Below are 19,576 nucleotides of genomic sequence, written 5' to 3'. Positions count from 1 at the left end.
AAAAAAAAAAAAGAAAAGAAAAGAGGGGCCGTGACCACATAATATGCATGACTGAATGAGTTTAGAAATGCTCTATAATTTAACCTGCTGGACTTTTTCCTACCAGAAGTTGCATTAACATATTAAAAGGGGAATGTCTTAAGGATATCTTCTTATTTTTCATTCTCTTTCTTCAAGATTTTTTGGCAGATCTCTTACCTCACTCTGCAGCTCCAAATCTTCCACAGAAAGGCAACAGATTTTCTACTTGAGGTCCCATTTAATTCCTGCCAAATACACTTGTCAATTGTCATAACTATCTTTTATTGAAGTGGTTCAAAATATGTGTCAATCAGTTATGTTGCAAACAGAGTGAGTCTGGAAAAGATTACATATTATTGAACTAAATTCTGAATTCCTTTAGCCGGGAAAAAAAAAGAAAAGAAAAGAATCTCAAGAGAACTACTGGCTTGGATTGGTTACCATAGTGGTTCTTTTGTTAATCATCCCTTTTGTGAAGCCCCACAGATCACGTTGGTATGTTTTGCAGATGATCTGTTTGTGTTTGGATGAAAACAACTCTTTGAATGCTGTGCTAGACTTCCTTCTACAGAATTTCTCAAAACATTCAGGTCTGCACATTAATCATGCTTAGTCTTCAATTTTTTTTGATGAATGCACAGTTGAGCTCAGATTGGAATTGAGCTCCTTATTGAATGTTAATGAGGGCTTTTCCTATTGTTTAGGGGTGCTCTTATGTTCTAAAAGACTACACATCTCAAATTTTGATGCACTGCTGGAGAAGGTGAATTCTAAACTTGTCACTTTCTGTGCTTGGTCTCTCGCATATGCTGGCAGACTTACCTTGCTCCAAATGGTGGCTATGGGCATTGTGAGCTACTGGATGAATGTGTTTTATATCTCTGCTATTATCCTCAGGAAACTTCAGCAGAAGGTGTCGTTTCCTATGGTGGGGCGATGATGAACTGGGTGCTGTAAGGTGGCGTGGTCTGATTGATTCTATAGCTATATTCATGAATCCACTAAAAGATTACCATCTTGATCAAACAAAATTTGTGTTCTTGCCTGGAAAGCATGTCTCTATTTCTACCCAAAAAAAGGGTATAAAATCAGATATGTTCATTACCAACGTCAATCTCTCTTGGATCATTAACTACAACAGAAGGAAAATCCTAAATGTCAAAGATAATCATTCCTCTAATGACCACACCAAGGCCTAAAAGGTTGTACCAAAGGATGATATGCTAAATCTGAATTGAAGTTATGGTGTTGTTGGGGGCAGGGAGCACAAATGAATAAAGACACTATGCTTCAAACTCAATCCTTCATCAGCAAATAGATTCTAGCATAAGAGAAGTATTTGTACAAAAAACTGGTGTCGAGAAGCACATACGGATGCAAAAACTGTCTAAAGCTTTATCATACATGTTAATTGCTAAACTCAATTTGAAACTTGATGAACTCCAACAGAATTACTATAATAATTATGTATGAACATTGGGAATTAATCCATTGAAACTCGAGATTTAAAGAACTCAGGAATATTGGTCATTAAATTTCATAACCATGAACGTCTAGGAACGCAAGGATACCATGTCCATTTTCCATGGTTAATTTCATAGGAGAAGCTTTGAGGAGTGGTTTATTTGTTCCATGACTTTTTCTTGTGTTAAAGTCATTCTGAAATGGGGTGCAAAATAATTGCTCTGTAAAGCGGCAGCTTTGGAAGGGGATCAGGAATCACTTGAAACCTAAATACCAAAAATGGGAACCATGTGTAACTGCAATAGCATTAGTTATTCAAAGGTCCAAAACCTTCACAGAAGCCCGAAGCCTAAAGGTAAGAAAGAAAGAATAAAGAAGGTTTGTAATTGAAAAATAAAAATTCTTTAACTAGTTTGAAGTTTGAACAACAAAAAAAGAAAGAATGGCAATGCCGTTAAAATCTAAAGTTATTTTGTACTTCTTTTCTACAAATAGTTCTACACAAAAGAACTTGTTTGGGTTTTAGAACCAATCCTTATAAATAAACAAAAAATAAAAACTATGAAATTCGTAGATCAACTAGGGCTACTGAATTTAAATGCAATAAAGTCGGGTTCATTTGAGACAGTGGCAGAATGAATAAACTTGTCAAGACGAAGCCAGTTGGAACTTTGAGCACCCAACATCAATCAAGAGTTTTGTTGGATCAATATCAGTGAGGCCATGTAGGAAACACAACTTAGTTCCCATGATTTCTTTGACTTTGTAACATCTTGTAATTTTTTCCAAGGATATATACCCCTTAACATTCAATACTTCCAAAGATCCCACTTAATAGTTGCCAACTTAAACCTCAGTTAGCTTCTTGCAGTGCTTAGCTTTTAGCCTCTGTAAGTTTCCTATGTTTTGACAGATTGGGTCATATTTCCAAGGACTCACACCCAATTATGTCCAACTCCTCCAAGGATTCCAATGTGCCAACACCCTGATTCTCCCTAAGATTGCTGTACTTCCTAATCTCTAGATACTGTAACCTTTTAAGGTTATACAGACCTACTAATCTTCTTAAGGTCTCGCATCCAATAATGTTGAAACACGTCAAGAATTCCAATATGTCAACTACATGAATCTTGGTTAGAATCTCACAACCTTCAATACATAGCCCATTCAACTTTCCCAAGGTTGACGGATCTAGTAATATTTCTAAAGATTCACATATGCAATGACAATAAGGATTCCACCCATTGGGCGATTAAGTTCAAAAGAGAGGTATTTGCCTTGCTCCTCAATGTGAACTATACCATAAGGAGGGAGAGGATTTTTTTCTCATGTTTTTGTGATGCACCCTAAGAAGTTTGGAAGGGGTTGTTTTAATATTATCTGAGCATCTTATTTGATGAGCTATGTGGTTTGTGGAAATGGAGGAATATGAAGTCCTCTCTGCATAGTGTTTGGCTTAGGGTTTTCAATCTTGTTTCCTATTATGTTTGGTTACAACGTAATAATTGACAGAATGAGAGAAAGAATGGGCAAGAGTAGTTGAGTGCTCAAGACTATGGTAAATGAAATAAAGGATGGTAGTTTGTTGTTAAAAGGGAGACCACTGCTTGTGCATGATCTCATGCTCACTCATTGTCTTGGGCTGGTGGTGCATCCAGATAATATGAGGAGACATGAAGAGCACTCTATTGGTGCAAACTTGCCAGGGAAGATCAAGATTGACAAGATGGAAGCTCAAAAGGTAATCAGGGGAAGTGCAAGTTAAGGTGGTGTATTTAGAGATGAAAATGCACACATTGTGCATTTGTTTTCCCTCTTTAGTAGTTTGCAAACCATCTTTCATGAAGAAGTTGAAGCTTTTATGAGGACTTTTGAGCTGGTGAAGGAGCTCGGTTGTTAGAATCAGAAAAAGATGCATTGGGCTTGCCTAGGTTCTGGCTTCCTACCTAGGTTTTTTGTATTTCTTATAATATCTTTTTGATCTATTAAGGCTCTTACTGGTCTTGCACCTCAAACCACCTTGTCATTCCTTACAAAAGACAACTTCCCTAGATTGGCCATACACCTAAAATTCGCAAACCAAATTAGTCATTCATCGTTAAGTGTAACAAAGTCAAGTTTATGCAGACCGAAAATTCATGGATCACACAAATTGGGAACCAAGTACCCTTTGGATTTATGTTAAGGACCTTAAAGAATTAATCTAACAGATTTTGAATGGCTCAGAAAGATGAAATTCAAAGCTTGAACAGAGTTACAGTAGCCTCTATAATTCATCAAAATCATATCCAAGGTGAATAATTTAACCTTTTCCGAAAGAAAAACTGAGAGTCAGGCCTTGAGTGAGCAACTTTGTAGTTGAATATATTTCCCAGGTAGTGTCCTTGCTCTGTAACTGATTTTTGCAAGGTAATGATAATGTATTTTTTCATGAAAAGAAATATTTAGAAGATGAAAATTTCATCCAACAACATTTTGGATAGCTATCAAATGTGAGCATAAGACGTTGTTCAACTGTACTCTGCTCCATCATCCCTTGAAGCCACAGACCCCAAAAAAGGCCTTTCCATTCATATTTTCTACTACAAACCCCTGCTAGCATTAGAACACTGAAATGTAGAAACAGAATCACAGGCCTAAACACAATCAACCTAACGAATGAAAGTCAATATATAAGAACAAAAATATAAAATGGAAACCTAGTGTCTTGTACCTACTTAGGGCATCAAATCTGGAACCACATTGTTTGAAATGAACATAATATACTACAAATGATGACATAGAAATCAATAATTGTTTAATTTCTCTTAACCACATGAATGAAAATGTGGGACTACTCCAATATGGAATTATCACATCCATATGAATGCCACTAGGGGGAGGGTGAGACTCATGAAATTTGGAGAAAAGGATTACCTGTAAGATAAGGGAGATGAGTATTAGACAACTTGTGCTGCCACTTCAATAACCTGTTGGTTAAATGAAGCATCAATCACAATTAGTTCGACAAAAATTGCAATAGTAATCATACAGACGTAAAAATATTGTTCATCATAACAACATAAATTGTATAGAGTGAGCTATTAATCATGAGTATTGTAAATCTTTAAAATTATGATTGCATACGCCGTACTATTAAAAGTCTTTGCAGATGCTTCATCCAGTTTCTTTTTTCGAACAACTTTTCATTCATTTCATTTCTTTATCCAGCAACTCGTCATTTCTTTCTTTCTTTTGTCAATTCTTCCTTCAATTCGGCCACTTGACACTACCTTCTTGTTATGGTGCATTTTTGTTAGATAAAGTTCCCCAGGCATACTCTAACTCCAAGTGCTTTCTCATCTCTATTTTCTCTTGGCAGTTGATTCAAAACCTACATGAACATTAAGGAAGTTCCCTTCTCATTTGAGTCCATAATCTCAAACTGATTTCTTTTTCTCTTTTGGCAAAAAATCACTAAATTGTGTTGAGAAAGTCTACCTTTTTACAGTTTTTCATTTGAATAATTAGAAAAGCAGGATCTTGCAAAAAGAACAGTAGAGGAGAAAACTAACTGGTAATGTTGATAACCGTAGATTCTGCAAAATGTAACATACGCTTGGCAACTTTATGAGATTTTTCTTTTCATTCTTTTTTAATGAGTTCATGAGTGTTTATAAAACATCTTACCTCTTCAGCTCCAAATCTTCCAAAGAAAGGAAGAGATTTTCTACTTGGGGTCCCATATAGTTCCTGTCAAAAACACTTGTCATAACTATAGCTTTGTTGCTATTAGAAATAAACGATTACGTTATTATTGAAATAAACTCAAAATTCATTAAGCTGCAAAAAAGAAGAAGAAAAACAATCATAAGAGAAATGCAGACTTCATTCCGAACTGCTTTACTAATTTAACATGTAAAGATATAAATCAGATATGTTCATTGCCAATGTTGATCTCTCTTTGACCATTAACTACAATGGAGGATTCCTCTCAGGACCGCTCCCAAGGCCCAGAAGGTCGTAGCAAAGGATGATATGCTAATTAAATCTGAAATGGAATTTTGGTGTTGTTGGGGCAGGGAGCCCAAATGACTAATAAGCAATACCCCAAAATGGAAGGGACTAGTGGTATGGGAAGAAAACTTAGGGGCAATGACTCCATCTATTCACCATTTTTTGCTTCTTATTTTAGTATGTCTGCTTTAGAAGACTGTGGCATAGGGCAACAAAAACCCTATGCTGAAAAGAGGAGTAAGACATCTCATCCATAGACATACCAGAACCAGATGAAGTTATTCATAGACATCTCAACCAAAAGCACCTGTCATAACTATCATCTTATTGAAGGGGTTTAAAATGTGCCTACTAGTCATACTAAAAACAGAGAGTCTGGAAATTGAACTAAGTTCCAAATTCATTAGCCAGTTTGAAGTCTGAACTACCAAAAAAGAAATAACAGCAATGTCATTCACAAAATGCTAATGTGTACTTCTCTACAATGGTTTTTCACAAGAGAACTAGTTTGGGTCTTAGAATCGATCCTCAAGGTTCTTTTTTTTTTTTCTTTGGGTGGGGGTGGGGGTGGGGGAAGATCTACAGAATACACAAATCAATTTAAATGCAGATGAAGTCAGATTTTGTTGACACGGAGGCAAACATACCTTGAATAAATTTGACATTACAAAGCCAGTTGGAACTTTGAGCACCCGCCATCAATCGGGAGTTTTATTCGATCGTTAGCGTTAGGCTCGTGCAACGCACACCATTTAGTTTCTTCAATTTGTTTGACTTTACACAATCTGGTAATTCTTCCAAGGATATACACCCCCTAAGATCCAATTTTGTCAAAGATCCCAACCGATTATTACCCGCTTGAATGGCAGTCAACTTCCTGCAGTCCTTGACAATCAGTTTCTCTAAGTTTTTCAATTTAGAAAGATCAGGTGATATTTCCAAGGACTCACACCCAATTATGCTCAAATATGTCAAGGATTCCAATGTGTCAACTCCCTGAATCTCGGTAAGATTCTTATAGCCTTCAATAAATAATTCAGTCAACTTTTTCATGTTTGATAGATCGGGAAATATTTCCAAGGAGTCGTTCCCAATAATTTCCAGACCCCTTAAGGATTCCAACTTGTCAACACTCTGAATCATGGTAAGATACTTACAGCCATCAATACTTAATGCCATCAACTCTTTCAACTTTGATAGATCCAGTGATATTCCCAAGGATTCACACCCAACTATGTCCAAATATATCAAGGATTTCAATGTGTCAAATCCCTGAATCTCAATAAGATTTCTACAATCTCGAATATTTAGAGATTCCAACCTTTCAAGGCTAGACAGATCTGGTAATCTTGTTAAGGACTCGCATTCAACAATTTCCAAATCTGTCAAGAATCGCAATCCATCAACTTTGTGAATTTTGGATAGAATCTTACAGCCTTCAATACATAGCTCCTCCAGGCTTTTCAAATTTGACAAATGCAAGCTTTCTAAGGACTCACAGCCACTTATAAGCAAAATATATAAGGACTCCAATCTATCAACTCCAGGAATCTTGGTTAGAATCTTACAACCTTCAATACGTAGCTCCTCCAAGCTTCTCAAATTCGACAAATCCGGTAAGCTTTTTAAGGACTCACAACCACTTATAAGCAAATTATATAAGGACTCCAATCTATCAACTCCGTGAATTTTGTATAGAATCTTACAACCTTCAATATGTAGCTCCTCCAAGCTTTTCAAATTTGACAAATCCGGTAAGCTTTCTAAGGACTCACAGCCACTTATAAGCAAACTATATAAGGACTCCAATCCATCAACTCCGTGAATTTTGTATAGAATCTTACAACCTTCAATATGTAGCTCTTCCAAGCTTTTCAAATTTGACAAATCCGGTAAGCTTTCTAAGGACTCACAGCCCCTAATATACAAATTTGACAAGGATTCCAATCTATCAACTCCATGAATCATGGTTAGAATCTTACAACCTTCAATACATAGCTTCTCCAAGCTTTTCAAATTTGATAGATCTGGTAAGCTTTCTAAGGACTCACAGCCACTTATATGCAAATTCAATAAAGACTCCAACCTATCAACTCCATGAATCTCAGATAGAATCTTACAACCTTCAATACATAGCCATGCCAAGCTTTTCAAATTTGATAGATCCAGTAAGCTTTCTAAGGACTCACAGTCACGTATATGCAAATTGTATAACAACTCCAATCCGTCAACTCCACGAATCTCGGATAGAATCTTACAACCTTCAATACGTAGGTACTTCAAATTCCTCAAAATTGATAGATCCGATAAGCTTTTTAAGGACTCACAACCACTTATATGCAAATTAGATAAGGACTCCAATCCATCAACTCCATGAATCTCGGATAGAATCTTACAACCTTCAATACGTAGCCACGCCAAGCTTTTCAAATTTGATAGATCTGTTAAGATTTCTAAGGACTCACAACCACTTATATGCAACTTAGATAAGGATTCCAATCCGTCATCTCCGTGAACTTTGGATAGAATCTTACAACCTTCAATACATAGCTCCTGCAAGCTTTTCAAATTCGACAAATTTGGTAAGCTTTCTAAAGTCTCACAGCCACTTATATGCAAATACTCCAATCTATCAACTCCATGAATCTCGGTTAGAAACATACAACCTCCAATATGTAGCCTCTTCAACCTTTTCAAATTTGATAGATCAGGTAAGCTTTCGAAGGTCTCACAGCCACTTATACGCAAATCAGATAAGGACTCCAATCTGTCAACTCCATCAATCTCGGTTAGAATGTTGCAACCTTCAATATGTAGCTTCTCCAACCTAATCAAATTTGACAGATCCGATAATCTTCTTAAGGAATCACAGCCACATATATACAAATCAAATAAAGATTTGAACTCGCCAACACAGAGTATCTCCTTTAGATTGTTGCAGCCCTTAATATGAAGGTAACTCAACTTTCTAAAGATAGACAGATCGGGTAACCTTTTCAAGTGACTGAATCTACTAATCTTCAAATGCTCTAAGAATTCACAGCAATTGATATTCAATTCTTCAATCTCATCCAGATTCTCATGACCTTCAAACGACAAATGCTTTAACTTCTTAAAGTTTAACAAATCAGGAAATTTTTCCAAGGCTTCACAGCAACTGATATTCAATTCCTCTAAGTTCTCCAATCCACTGATGCCATTAATCTCTGATAGATTCTTGCATTCTTCTATTCTCAATCTTTGCAAAGATCCCAATCTATCAATGCCTGGAATTTTGGTTAAGTTATCCAGATTTTCAATATGTAAATTCTTCAACTTCTGTAAGTTGGAAAGATTCGGTAATCCTTCCATCCAAGGGCAACAATCACAAATCTTCAACTCTTGCAATGATTCATAGTCTCCAAGGCACTCAATCTTTAACACTCGAGGACAACTTGTGATTCTTAGTTCCCTCAACCTTTTTGAATCTTGTAGATAAGGTATTCTTCTTAATGATTCGCAATTTTCTATACCCAACACCTCCAGAGAGTCCAGTCCCTCGCCTTCGAAACCGGATATGAAGTCATTGTTGGAAACCAGTAAAGTCTTTAGATATTTCGAGCCCCTCAACTTTGGTAATTTTTGCAATGAATTGCAATGAAAAATGTGGAAGTACTCCAGGGAGTCCAATTTGTTGTCAAAACCTTCAATTTCTTCTAGGCTTTCACATCCATCAAGAGCCAATGTCTTTAATTTTCTCAAGCCTCTTGATGTACTTGATACTTTTACCACTGTGTCGCAGGAATGTATTTCAAGGCGAGTCAAAGTTGAGGGAAGACCTGAGATATTTTGAATTGACTTGCAGGAATTTATTTCAAGGTTGGTTAGGCTTGGAGGAAGACTCGTCAAATCGAATAAATGAGGGTTGTCCTCCTCATCCTCAGACTCTATTTTAAGGTCTACCAATGATGCCATACAACCCAAATTCTCTGCAAACTTTACCAGAGCCTTGCCTGTTAAATTGAGTTCTTGGAGATTAGTCAACTTATTGAATTGACTTGGTACATCCTTTAGTTTCTGACACCCACCAATGTTTAATGTGACTAACTTTGAGAGACAACAAATGGATGCATCAATCTCAACCAGATTTTTACAATGTTGAAGCCGCAAAACCTCCAAATTTTGATTTTCTGAAAGATCAGGAGTCTTAGATAGCTGATAACAATGTGACAAATCTAGAACCTTTAAATTTTTTGCCATCTGCAACAAAAAAAAAATCATATTTGTTCCTCTAAATAACTTGAAAAGGTTAATTTTTTTAAAGACTTTGACATCAGCAAAATAAATACAAGAGAGAAGTTTCTACTAGACCTTGATGTAGTTCCAATCAGTCCAATCAGGAGTCTTAGATAGCTGATAACAATGTGACAAATCTAGAACCTTTAAATTTTTTGCCATCTGCAAAAGAGAAAAAAAAATCATATTTGTTCCTCTAAATAACTTGAAAATGTTCTTTTTTAAAGACTTTGATATCAGAAAAATAAAACAAGAGAGAAGTTTCTGCTAGACCTTGATGTAGTTCCAACCAGTCCAATCAGTTGTGATATTACTCCAAGATAGATCAAGAACCACCAATTTACGTGGACAGCAAGTAGTTTGGGCAAATTGGCTTGAACAACCTCTCCACCTAAGCCACCTCAATTCTGAAAAAGAAAGGGTAAAGTTCCAAGAGAAATGTGCAAAATCGATCTGGAGAAACCTTAACCGTGTCATTCCAATAAATCCTTCACTTGTCAAGCCTTCATTCTCTGATATATTTCTAAAATCAACTTTAAGTCCTATGACACTACTTGTTCCCTACACAAATGCACACACACACACACACAAAAGAAGAAGAAGAAGCCAAGAAAAATCTATCAAAACCTAATTCACAAGGTCGTCATGGAAAAACAACCAAAAGTTTATTCGGTACCTACCGCTTGTGTGCACAATACATCCAAGACATCCTCTTGAGACCATATTCTTGTACGCTTCCCTGGCTCAGTGGCATTCTCTTGATAAACAATATTCCTTCCAAGATCCCGAAGCAGATCATGCATCTGTAGCACACCTCTTTCACCAATCGTTAACAAAGACTTTTCACGAAGAGAATCAAGCCCTACTAAATGATGAAAGCCACAACCTTCCCATATGTAACAAACAATATCCTTATACATACCAATGAAAAAACAGGCAACATCGAGAAACATTTGTTTCTCCTCATCATCTAATCCATCAAAACTTATTCTTAGCCTCTTCATGACATCATTATTTGGAACTTTCTGCAGCTTCTTTAGCATGTCTTCCCACATTGGTTTTGTCTTTGAATATAAAGATGAACCTATTACTTGAAGCGCCAAGGGAAGTTTTCCAGTAGTTTCTATGATGGCTTTTGAGAGATCCAAATAATCATTAGGAGGTTGGTGGCTTTTGAATGCATGATGGCTAAAAAGTTGAAGAGAATCATCTGAATCCATTGGTGGTGGCTCATAATTTCCATCTGATTCCCAAAAGTCTAAAATATGCTTATCTCTGGTTGTGATAATGATTTTGCTTCCCAAGCCAAACCATCTGCGGTCGCCAGCAAAATATTTTACTTGATCTTCTTTATCCACATCATCGAGGACAATAAGGACTTTTTTGGAACATAACCTTTGTTGGATCACATTAGTCCCATCATCCACACGAGCAATATCTCTACCTTCATACTTCAAGATATCACGTAAAACTTGGCTTTGCAAAGCAACAAGTCCATTATGTTGTTGAGCAGCTTCTCGAACATTTGCAATAAAACTATACCCATCAAAGTGCTTGAAGACTTCATTACATACAGCCTTAGCAATCGTTGTCTTTCCAATGCCTCCAAGGCCATGGATCCCAATAATTTTTCTACTGTCAGATTCAATGTCTAAAAGCATCAGTACTTCTCTTATGCGAGATTCAACTCCAACTAGGCTGTTATTTTGACCAAAGGGTCTCTTGTTCAATTTACCATAAACTTCTTCAACAAGCTGTTTTATCATGAGTGCTTCAAATCTATACAATTTATAGAAGAAAAAGGTCAGCATTATACATAAGAAAATGAATAAATTCAACTTAGAAGGAACCACTTGGGAATTATGCTAAGTAAAGAATGGAACTTGTTAAGATTTCCTTTGAATGAAATGGAATGAATTACATTAATAATTAAATGAGTATATATGTGTGTAATAATAGGTCAACAGCTAATTCTTAGAATTATGCAAACTTACCCAAAATCTAATTCTAACGTTTATAGAGAATAAAAAAAAGGATACATGGTATGAGTTAACTAATATGAAAAACTGAATATATGGTAAGCATATTTGGTCAATGGCAATTACAACTAATCCTCTTGACCCAAATAATTAAAGAGATACAACTAATAGTCCCCTCAAGGTGGAGCATGTAGGTCACGAATGCATATGTTGAATTTCAGACGTTGAAATTGATCACAACCAAAGGACTTGGTAAATCCATGAGTTGATTAGTGGAAATGATTTTTGAAATTTTAATAAAACCTTGTTGTATTTTATCATGGGCGACATGACAGTCTATCTCAATGTGCTTGGTGTGTTCATAAAAATCTGGAATAATAGAAATGTGAAGGGCTATCTGATTATGATAATATAGGAGGATGAACATTTTTAATGGTAAGCCAAGGTCCCATAATAAGTATGAAAGCCATGTGATTTCACAAGTGGCAACTACCATCATTTTATACTCTGCTTCAAGAGATGAGCAAGATATAGTAGATTGCTTCTTTGTTTTCCAAGAAATGGGACTAGAACCAAAGAGAATGCATTAGCCTCTTGTGGAACATTGAGTCATAGGGCAACAAGCCTACTCAAAGTCACAAAAAGTTTATAGATGTAGATCCAGTTGGGAATGACAAAAGATGTGTTGGCCAGGAATGCCTTTTAATTACCTCAATAAATTATGTGCATCATGCTAATGTGGTTGCCTTGGCTAATGGATAAACTGAGTTAATATGCTAACAATGTGGACAATGTTAAGTCGGTGACAATGAGGTAAATTAAGTGACTAACCAAGAAACTATATGTGATAGATCAATAAGAATGGTGCATGTGGAATTGGAAAGCTTTAGATTTTGTTCTATTGGAAAATCTGTGAGTCGAGAGCCAGTCATGCCACAATCATTGAGAATGTTAAGAGTATACTTGTAAAGACGTTGATGAGAGTGTGCAACTTCTATGCCAAGAAGGTAGTTTAGAGTTCTAATGTCTTTGGTATGAAATTTCTCATTGGTGTGAGTTTTAACAGCTTGGAGTAATGTAACATCAAAAATCGTTATGATGATGTCGTCAACGTAGACTAGAATGTAAACTGAAGCAAACTATTGATGAAGAGAAAACAATGAGTGGCAGCTTGAAATTGAGTGAAACCAAAACCAAATAGGGTAGTTGATAACTTGGAAAACCAATTGCGAGATGCTTATCTGAGTCCATACAATGACTTCTGCAAATTGCAAACAATATTTCCCCCTTTCGAGGATATCCATGTGGTGGTGTCATGTATACTTCCTTAAGAAGATCCCCGTGTAGAAATGCATTGTTGACATCTAATTGATGAATTGGCCATCCATGAGCTACCGTAATGGTTAGGAGAATACATACGAAAAAGAGTTTTGTGATAAGGGCAAATGTATCATGGTAATCAATGCCCTTAATCTATGTATATCCCTTAGCAACCAAACGAGTCTCATCGTTCAATAGAACTATTGACCCCATCCTTTGCTTCTAAAAAGCCACTTATATCCAATACCTTATTGGCAAGTGGTAAGGAACAAGTGACCAAGTATTGTTGTGGGGGTAGAGCGGGAATCTCATTTTGCATGGCATCATGCCACTCATTATGTTTCATGGCTTGGGCAAAACTAGTAGGCTCAACAGTGATAGTTAAGAGTATTGAGAAAAGATAAGTGAGAAGGAGAAACCGATGGTAACTTACGTGACATGAAAGGGGATGATGCACCTTGGCCAATAGTTGAAGATGAATTTACTTGGGCAAAAAAGGCAAATGGTAATCTTTTAAATTGGGGGGGGGGGGGGGGGTTAAAGGAAACACATAAGATATGGAGGTCATAGGTGATGAATATAATTGGTAGGGGGAAATTGTTTCATGAAATACACCATCACAAGAAATACATATGGGTTTTGAGGAAAGGTCATAAATTTAGAAAGCCTTTTGTCCATAAGGGTACACAACGAAATTGCTAGGAGAAGCACGTCGATCAAATTTATGTTTGACGTTTATATTTCGACCAAAATAGAGGCACCCAAAGACTTTAAGATGAAAGAAGGTAGGCTTTTGGTTGAAAAGGATTTCATGAAGAGTTTTGTGTTGGAGTACAGGTGTTGGTAAGTGATTAATTAGGTCAGTAGCAGTGAGATCGCATCCACTCCAAAATTGAAAGGGTAAATTTGCTTGGAAACGAAGGTTTCTAGCAATATTTAGGGGTGTCAACATAACTAGATTATTGAACCACACCTAAAGAATGAAAAAAGAGTGATGTATCCCTATTAAATAAATAAATTCCATTGATTATCAGTGTGAATCTGACGAATTGAGGCATTGAATAAAATTTGAACCATGGTAAAAAAAATAATGAATTAAGGAATTAGCTTCAGAATTATGAGCCACTAAATAAACCCATATACTACATGAGTAATCGTACACCATAGTTAGGAAATATCGAGCCCCAAAAAGCGAGTATGTATTATAAGGACCCCAGTTGTCGAGATGCACCAATTCATAACATGATTTAGTAGAGATCATACTAGAGGCCAATGGTAAGGGGGTTTGTTTTGCTAGTGGGCACACGGTGCAAGTGCATTTATTAGAAAAAAAACATTTAGCAATATTTGAAGCCATGGGAAGGGATGATTCTAGAAGATAGAGACCACCGTGTCTTTTACCTGTCGCAAGTCTCATCTTTGTCTATTGGTCTTGAAAAAGGCAACAATTATGAAGAAAAATAACATGGCAATTAGACTAGGTAATAAGTTTTACTAACAAACAACAAATTGTATTCAAATGAGGGGACATGTAAAGACATTAGATAAGGTAACCTTTGAAAATAAATGAACAGTTCCAACATTAGTAACTTGCATGCACATTAGATCCATTAGGTAAACAAATAAAAGAATGAGATGTTGATGGGGTATAAGATGAAATTAATTTAGAGTCTGAAGTCATATAGTCTAGCAAATAGCATCGGCATCAATTATCCAAAAGGAGGAATAAGGCAACAACATAGAAGTACCTACGAAATTACTTAATGGGTGTGGACTACCGATTGGAATGTAGAGAAAGAAACTATTTGATTTGTTCACTTGTTATTGTAGGAGGGACAGAGACCAATGCTGCTGGTTCAAAGAGTGAGACGTACTCATAACAGTATGTTGAGAAGAAAGATGTCCATGTGATTGAACTATCATGTTGCAACATTGTAGTTTGGAGAATGCACAATGCTAGACTACAATGATTACTATCATCATTTACCTATAAAAGCAAAGTGGTTGGATATCCATGTTGAAATAATGTGATCAAAATGGTAATCTACATCGCAAAAATTTTCTATGTTGGCTATTGCCTTTGGAAAATTCCATTGCAAAAACGACTGTTGGTGTTGTTGATGTAGTGGGCATTTTAGGAGATGAGGGGTGAGGATAAGTTAGCTGACAACATGTTAACATTTCCTTTGACTGGAATGGAATGACTTACATTTAGGGAAATTTTCTATCACCCCCCTATACTTGCTCTCTATTTACTCTTATTCTCAAAAGTTTTACCCTCTGATTCTCCCTAAAAAATTAAACTCTTACCTCTACTTCTTTCCTAGTATTTTAAAGTGGCCAAATTACCCTACATTTTTGTACTTTTAGTTAACAAAAGAAATTTCTTTCTTTTATTGATCAAAAATTTTCTTCCTTCTTAGGAAGAAAAATTGAGTATTTTCTCGACTATTAGATCAACATATGACATGTCACAGAATCTAATCATTCACTAGGCACTCCCTGTAAGATTCCCTCATTAGAGAGGAGCCGAACCCCAAAAATACTTGTCAAAATTCAAATTAATTTTGAAAAATATTATTGTAAATTTCAAAATTTTCTTAATAATTTACTCTCTAACCCAGGAATAATCAGAAGGTATCAAAACTCATTTTGTATTGCTAGTAGAATATCACGTAAAATTTATGTGTACATCTGCTAGTAGTAGTGGAATTAAATAAGAGTTTTTTTTGAGAGGAGAGAGGTGACTTGGTTTTACTTAGTAGTGGAATTTAAATAAGAGTTTTTAGTGGAGAGGATTCATTACAATTAGTACTAACATAGAATTAGAATAAAAAAAAAAATCAATGAGAACATATAATTACATTTTAGACATAATTAATCATATTCTTTTAGTAAATGATTAAGGGGTATATCTTCAGAATAAATATAGTTGTCCTCAACAAATTCGTGTTTTTATAATAGCAGTACAATTTTCCCAATAATCTATTCATATATATTTCTTTATACCATATAACTAATGCAAATTGGTTATATGAATGGAAATATAAGAATAATCTAACTTCCTTTGGTTGGTGATTTATCATGATTTTGTAGAATACTAATTGCAATTGAGTAAAATATAACTATTGGACTTACGTTTCATCCTTGACATGCCAACCAACCAAATCTCCAATCTCTTTCATTGCATCCTTCCACTTTTGCACATCAGATTCCATTTTGTTTTGGTGTTGCTCAAAGGCTTCCTCATATTTCCCTTTCTGGCCTCGCACATCCCTTGGCTCGACTTTGTAAAAAATGGGCATTACTATCTGATATAGTGTTCTTTTGCATTCACATATACATGTTAGCTCTTTCAGACAGTACTTACTCGACGCATAATTCTCTGAGAATATGGGAATTGAGATCTTTGATTGTTGGATTGCAGTGAAAAGCTCCTCCTCAATCTTGTTTCCCTTGTGGAGTTCTTCAGCATCCTTAAAAGTATGAATTCCACCTCCTATTAAGGCATTGTAGAGGTGGTCAACAAAATTCGTACGAACGTCTTTGCCATGAAAACTCAAAAACACCTCATAATTAATCTTAGAACAAGAAACAACTGATGATGATGAAAAAGAAGAAGAAGAGATCTGATGAGGCACTGGCATTTTTTTTCCTTTGTCAAAATTACTTGGACAATGCTTCCTTCAAATCTGAAGTTGCAGAGCAGGTTTAGATGAAAACTAGAGGATACGATAACAAAGATTTTTTGAATTTTGGGAAAGCCCCTGCTATTTTGTTCTGCACATTATGAGAATGTTGTATACTTTTATATAACCATTATGATCACATCTGACTTAAGTTTAGAAAATTAATATTTCTAATCATCTTTAGTGCCTTTACATGTGCCATCACATGGCTTTGTCTTTTTTATTTTAAAAAAATAAAAAGTTCACTTTCTTGGGTGTTGTGTAAGAAATTTCTTTTTATTATTGACTTGTCACATCACAATGTTTTTTCTTATATTTGGAAAAAATTTGAATTTTTTCTGAACCACCTTCTGTCACGTCATTGTAAAAAGTTAATGTTAAAATAATTATTTTTTGGATAACCACGATTGACTACCAAGGTCCGACATGTCGCTCCATGTCGCCGTGTCGGACCATGGCGACACGGCGACTCGGGCGACATGGAGCGACATGTCGCCCGACTTTTTGGGATGGGGGCGGAAGTTGAACCGACTGCCATTAAAGGCATATTAGAGATTTAGATCTGCATCTGCCATTGTTGGACCTGGTTCCGCTGAAAGAGAAAATCAAAGAAAGATTTAGAAGAGGAAAGAAAGAAAAGGCCAAGTAGAACTGTAGAAGTAGTGCAGAAGATCGGTGTGAACAGGCGCGTTGTGGGGACGGTTGATGTCGTCGGTTCAGAAACAAGAAAAATGCTTGCTGTGTTCGACAAATCCATCGTCAAGAGTCCCGAAGGCCCTGATTCAGAATCGGTTTCCGCTTTGAAAGATGGGTTTTTGGCCCAGCATTTCTCATCAATTCATCTGGGTTCTGTAACCATTAATCTTGGTTCTGCACTTCTGCTGGTGTCATGGCCTTTACTACTGATAAACAAAACCCTCTCAAGTATAAAAAGTTTCTATAGATCAAGATTTTCTTCTACTTTTCCTCTACTCCTTTGTGTTTTTCAGTATGTGTTTGATGATCTATTGATCGTGAGTGTCTATACATATGATCGATCCAAGAATTTCTTATTCTCAGCTTCAGCCTTCAGCAGTTCAGCTATGATGATCGATCTTCATCTGTCGAAATTTCGACATTCGGCGATATATCGCCGGAAGTCGGCGATATATCGCCGACTTTTGGTAAAGTCGATGTCGCTGGGGGGTTTCGTGTCGCCCCCCAGCGACACAGCGAAAAATCTCGCCGACACGAGGAACTATGTTGACTACATGGCTTTTTCTTTTTCACCTAAAAAAAACATCTATTAAGAAAAAAAGCATTATATTCTAACCCTACCAGAAAAAGAACACTCCCCAAACTAGATTGAATCTTTCTGATTACATTCTAATTTTTCTTTTTTTTATCCACCAAGTTTGTAGATAACCTTTTACCAAAAAAAAAAAAGTTTGTAGATAACCATTACACTCTGAGTAGTTATCATTACATTGCATGAATTTGTCCTTGGTTTTGGAAAAAGTTTAAGAAAGGGAAGAGAGAATCTATTAGTTGGCCGGCAGTATCATTAAAAGCAAAACAAGGAACATTGACCCAATGAGTGACTTGGACTCAAGCTTTTTAACATTTTATTTTTACATTTTATTTTTCTTTTGTTTTTTTTTTTCGATCAAGGAAGAGGCAAAGTATTATATTAGTTAAAGCCACGACTACATATTTTGGTTGTATCTATTACAACCACTCTGTTGTGATAGTCTAGTGCAGAAGATTCATATGCTATATGGTTAAATCATTGTTGGAGCATTGACTGGTTACACCCACTAAGGTGAGAGTCTGGTGACTGCCACTCCTTCCACTGTCGGCACCACCTTCCTCACCTCTCCCTCACTCTCCAAATACAATCATAAGAGAGATGCAGACCGGGATCAGTTACCATAGTATTTTGAACTTCATTCCAAATTACTTTAGGGCCTGCCTGTTTGGTTACATGAATCCAAAGATTCAAATTTATGGATTCATGAATTTGAGAATTATACCCATTTGGTTGTAAAAATCTATAGATTTATGAAATCTAGAGATTCACCTTTTTACACTAAAAACGTGAATATGTAGATTTATGGGTAAGGGGTGAAATCCAGAGATTTCAAAAAAACTATACATTTGCACATTCACAAAAATCACGTCGATCAAATAGTTTTTTAGGATGAATCCACAGATTTTATTCCACAACCAAACATCTAATTTTATAAATTATAACTCCATAGATTTGAAATCTATAAATTTGAAATCTCTAGATATTTAAAATCTTCAGACTCATGTAACCAAACAGGCCCTTACTAATTTAACATGTAAAGATATAAATCAGATATGTTCATTGCCAATGTCGATCTCTCTTTGACCATTAACTACAATGGAGGATTCCTCTCACGACCACTCCCAAGGCCCAGAAGGTCGTAGCAAAGGATGATATGCTAATTAAATCTGAAATGGAATTTTGGTGTTGTTGGGGCAGGGAGCCCAAATGACTAATAACCAATACCCCAAAATGGAAGGGACTAGTGGCATGGGAAGAAAACTTAGGGGCAATGACTCCATGCATTAAATTGAATTTTTTTTTAAATAATATTTTATATTTTGATAAAATAAAAATACGGTCAATCTGATAGTCTATTATCTGAGATTCCATTAGTATTTTTGACATTTTAGCTACTAATTAATTACCTTTAGAAAAAATAAAAATAAAATATCTTCCTAAATCCTATCCTTCCTTCTACAATTTTGTTTCTTTTTCTTCTATTTGAATTTTTTTTTTAAAATTAATATTTAATTACTAATTAATTACCTTTAGAAAAAATA

At 35.8% G+C, this 19,576-nt stretch overlaps 1 protein-coding gene and 1 long non-coding RNA gene across 2 annotated transcripts; both read right to left on the bottom strand.

Moving 5' to 3' along the window:
- Positions 1-234: 234 nt before the first annotated feature.
- Positions 235-4,959, bottom strand: LOC149018278 (uncharacterized). Its single transcript, XR_016172911.1, has 3 exons — positions 4,619-4,959; positions 4,402-4,454; positions 235-266 (listed from the first exon to the last, which is right to left on the bottom strand). It is a non-coding gene; the product is annotated as an uncharacterized LOC149018278 (long non-coding RNA).
- Positions 4,960-6,257: 1,298 nt separating this feature from the next.
- Positions 6,258-16,823, bottom strand: LOC149018277 (disease resistance protein L6-like). Its single transcript, XM_089153870.1, has 6 exons — positions 16,194-16,823; positions 10,437-11,535; positions 10,030-10,317; positions 9,832-9,918; positions 6,336-9,720; positions 6,258-6,295 (listed from the first exon to the last, which is right to left on the bottom strand). Exons 1-6 carry the CDS (start codon positions 16,700-16,702, stop codon positions 6,258-6,260), a joined length of 5,406 nt encoding a protein of 1,801 aa, XP_089009996.1. The 5' UTR covers positions 16,703-16,823.
- Positions 16,824-19,576: the final 2,753 nt, after the last annotated feature.

The sequence above is a fragment of the Hakea prostrata genome, chromosome 4 (assembly GCF_041222555.1).
Source record: "Hakea prostrata isolate BN-2017 chromosome 4, UWA_Hpros_2, whole genome shotgun sequence".
NCBI classification, from domain to species: domain Eukaryota; kingdom Viridiplantae; phylum Streptophyta; class Magnoliopsida; order Proteales; family Proteaceae; genus Hakea; species Hakea prostrata.
Note: the sequence above shows the minus strand (reverse complement) of the source record. Positions and strands in the feature narration are given on the sequence as shown.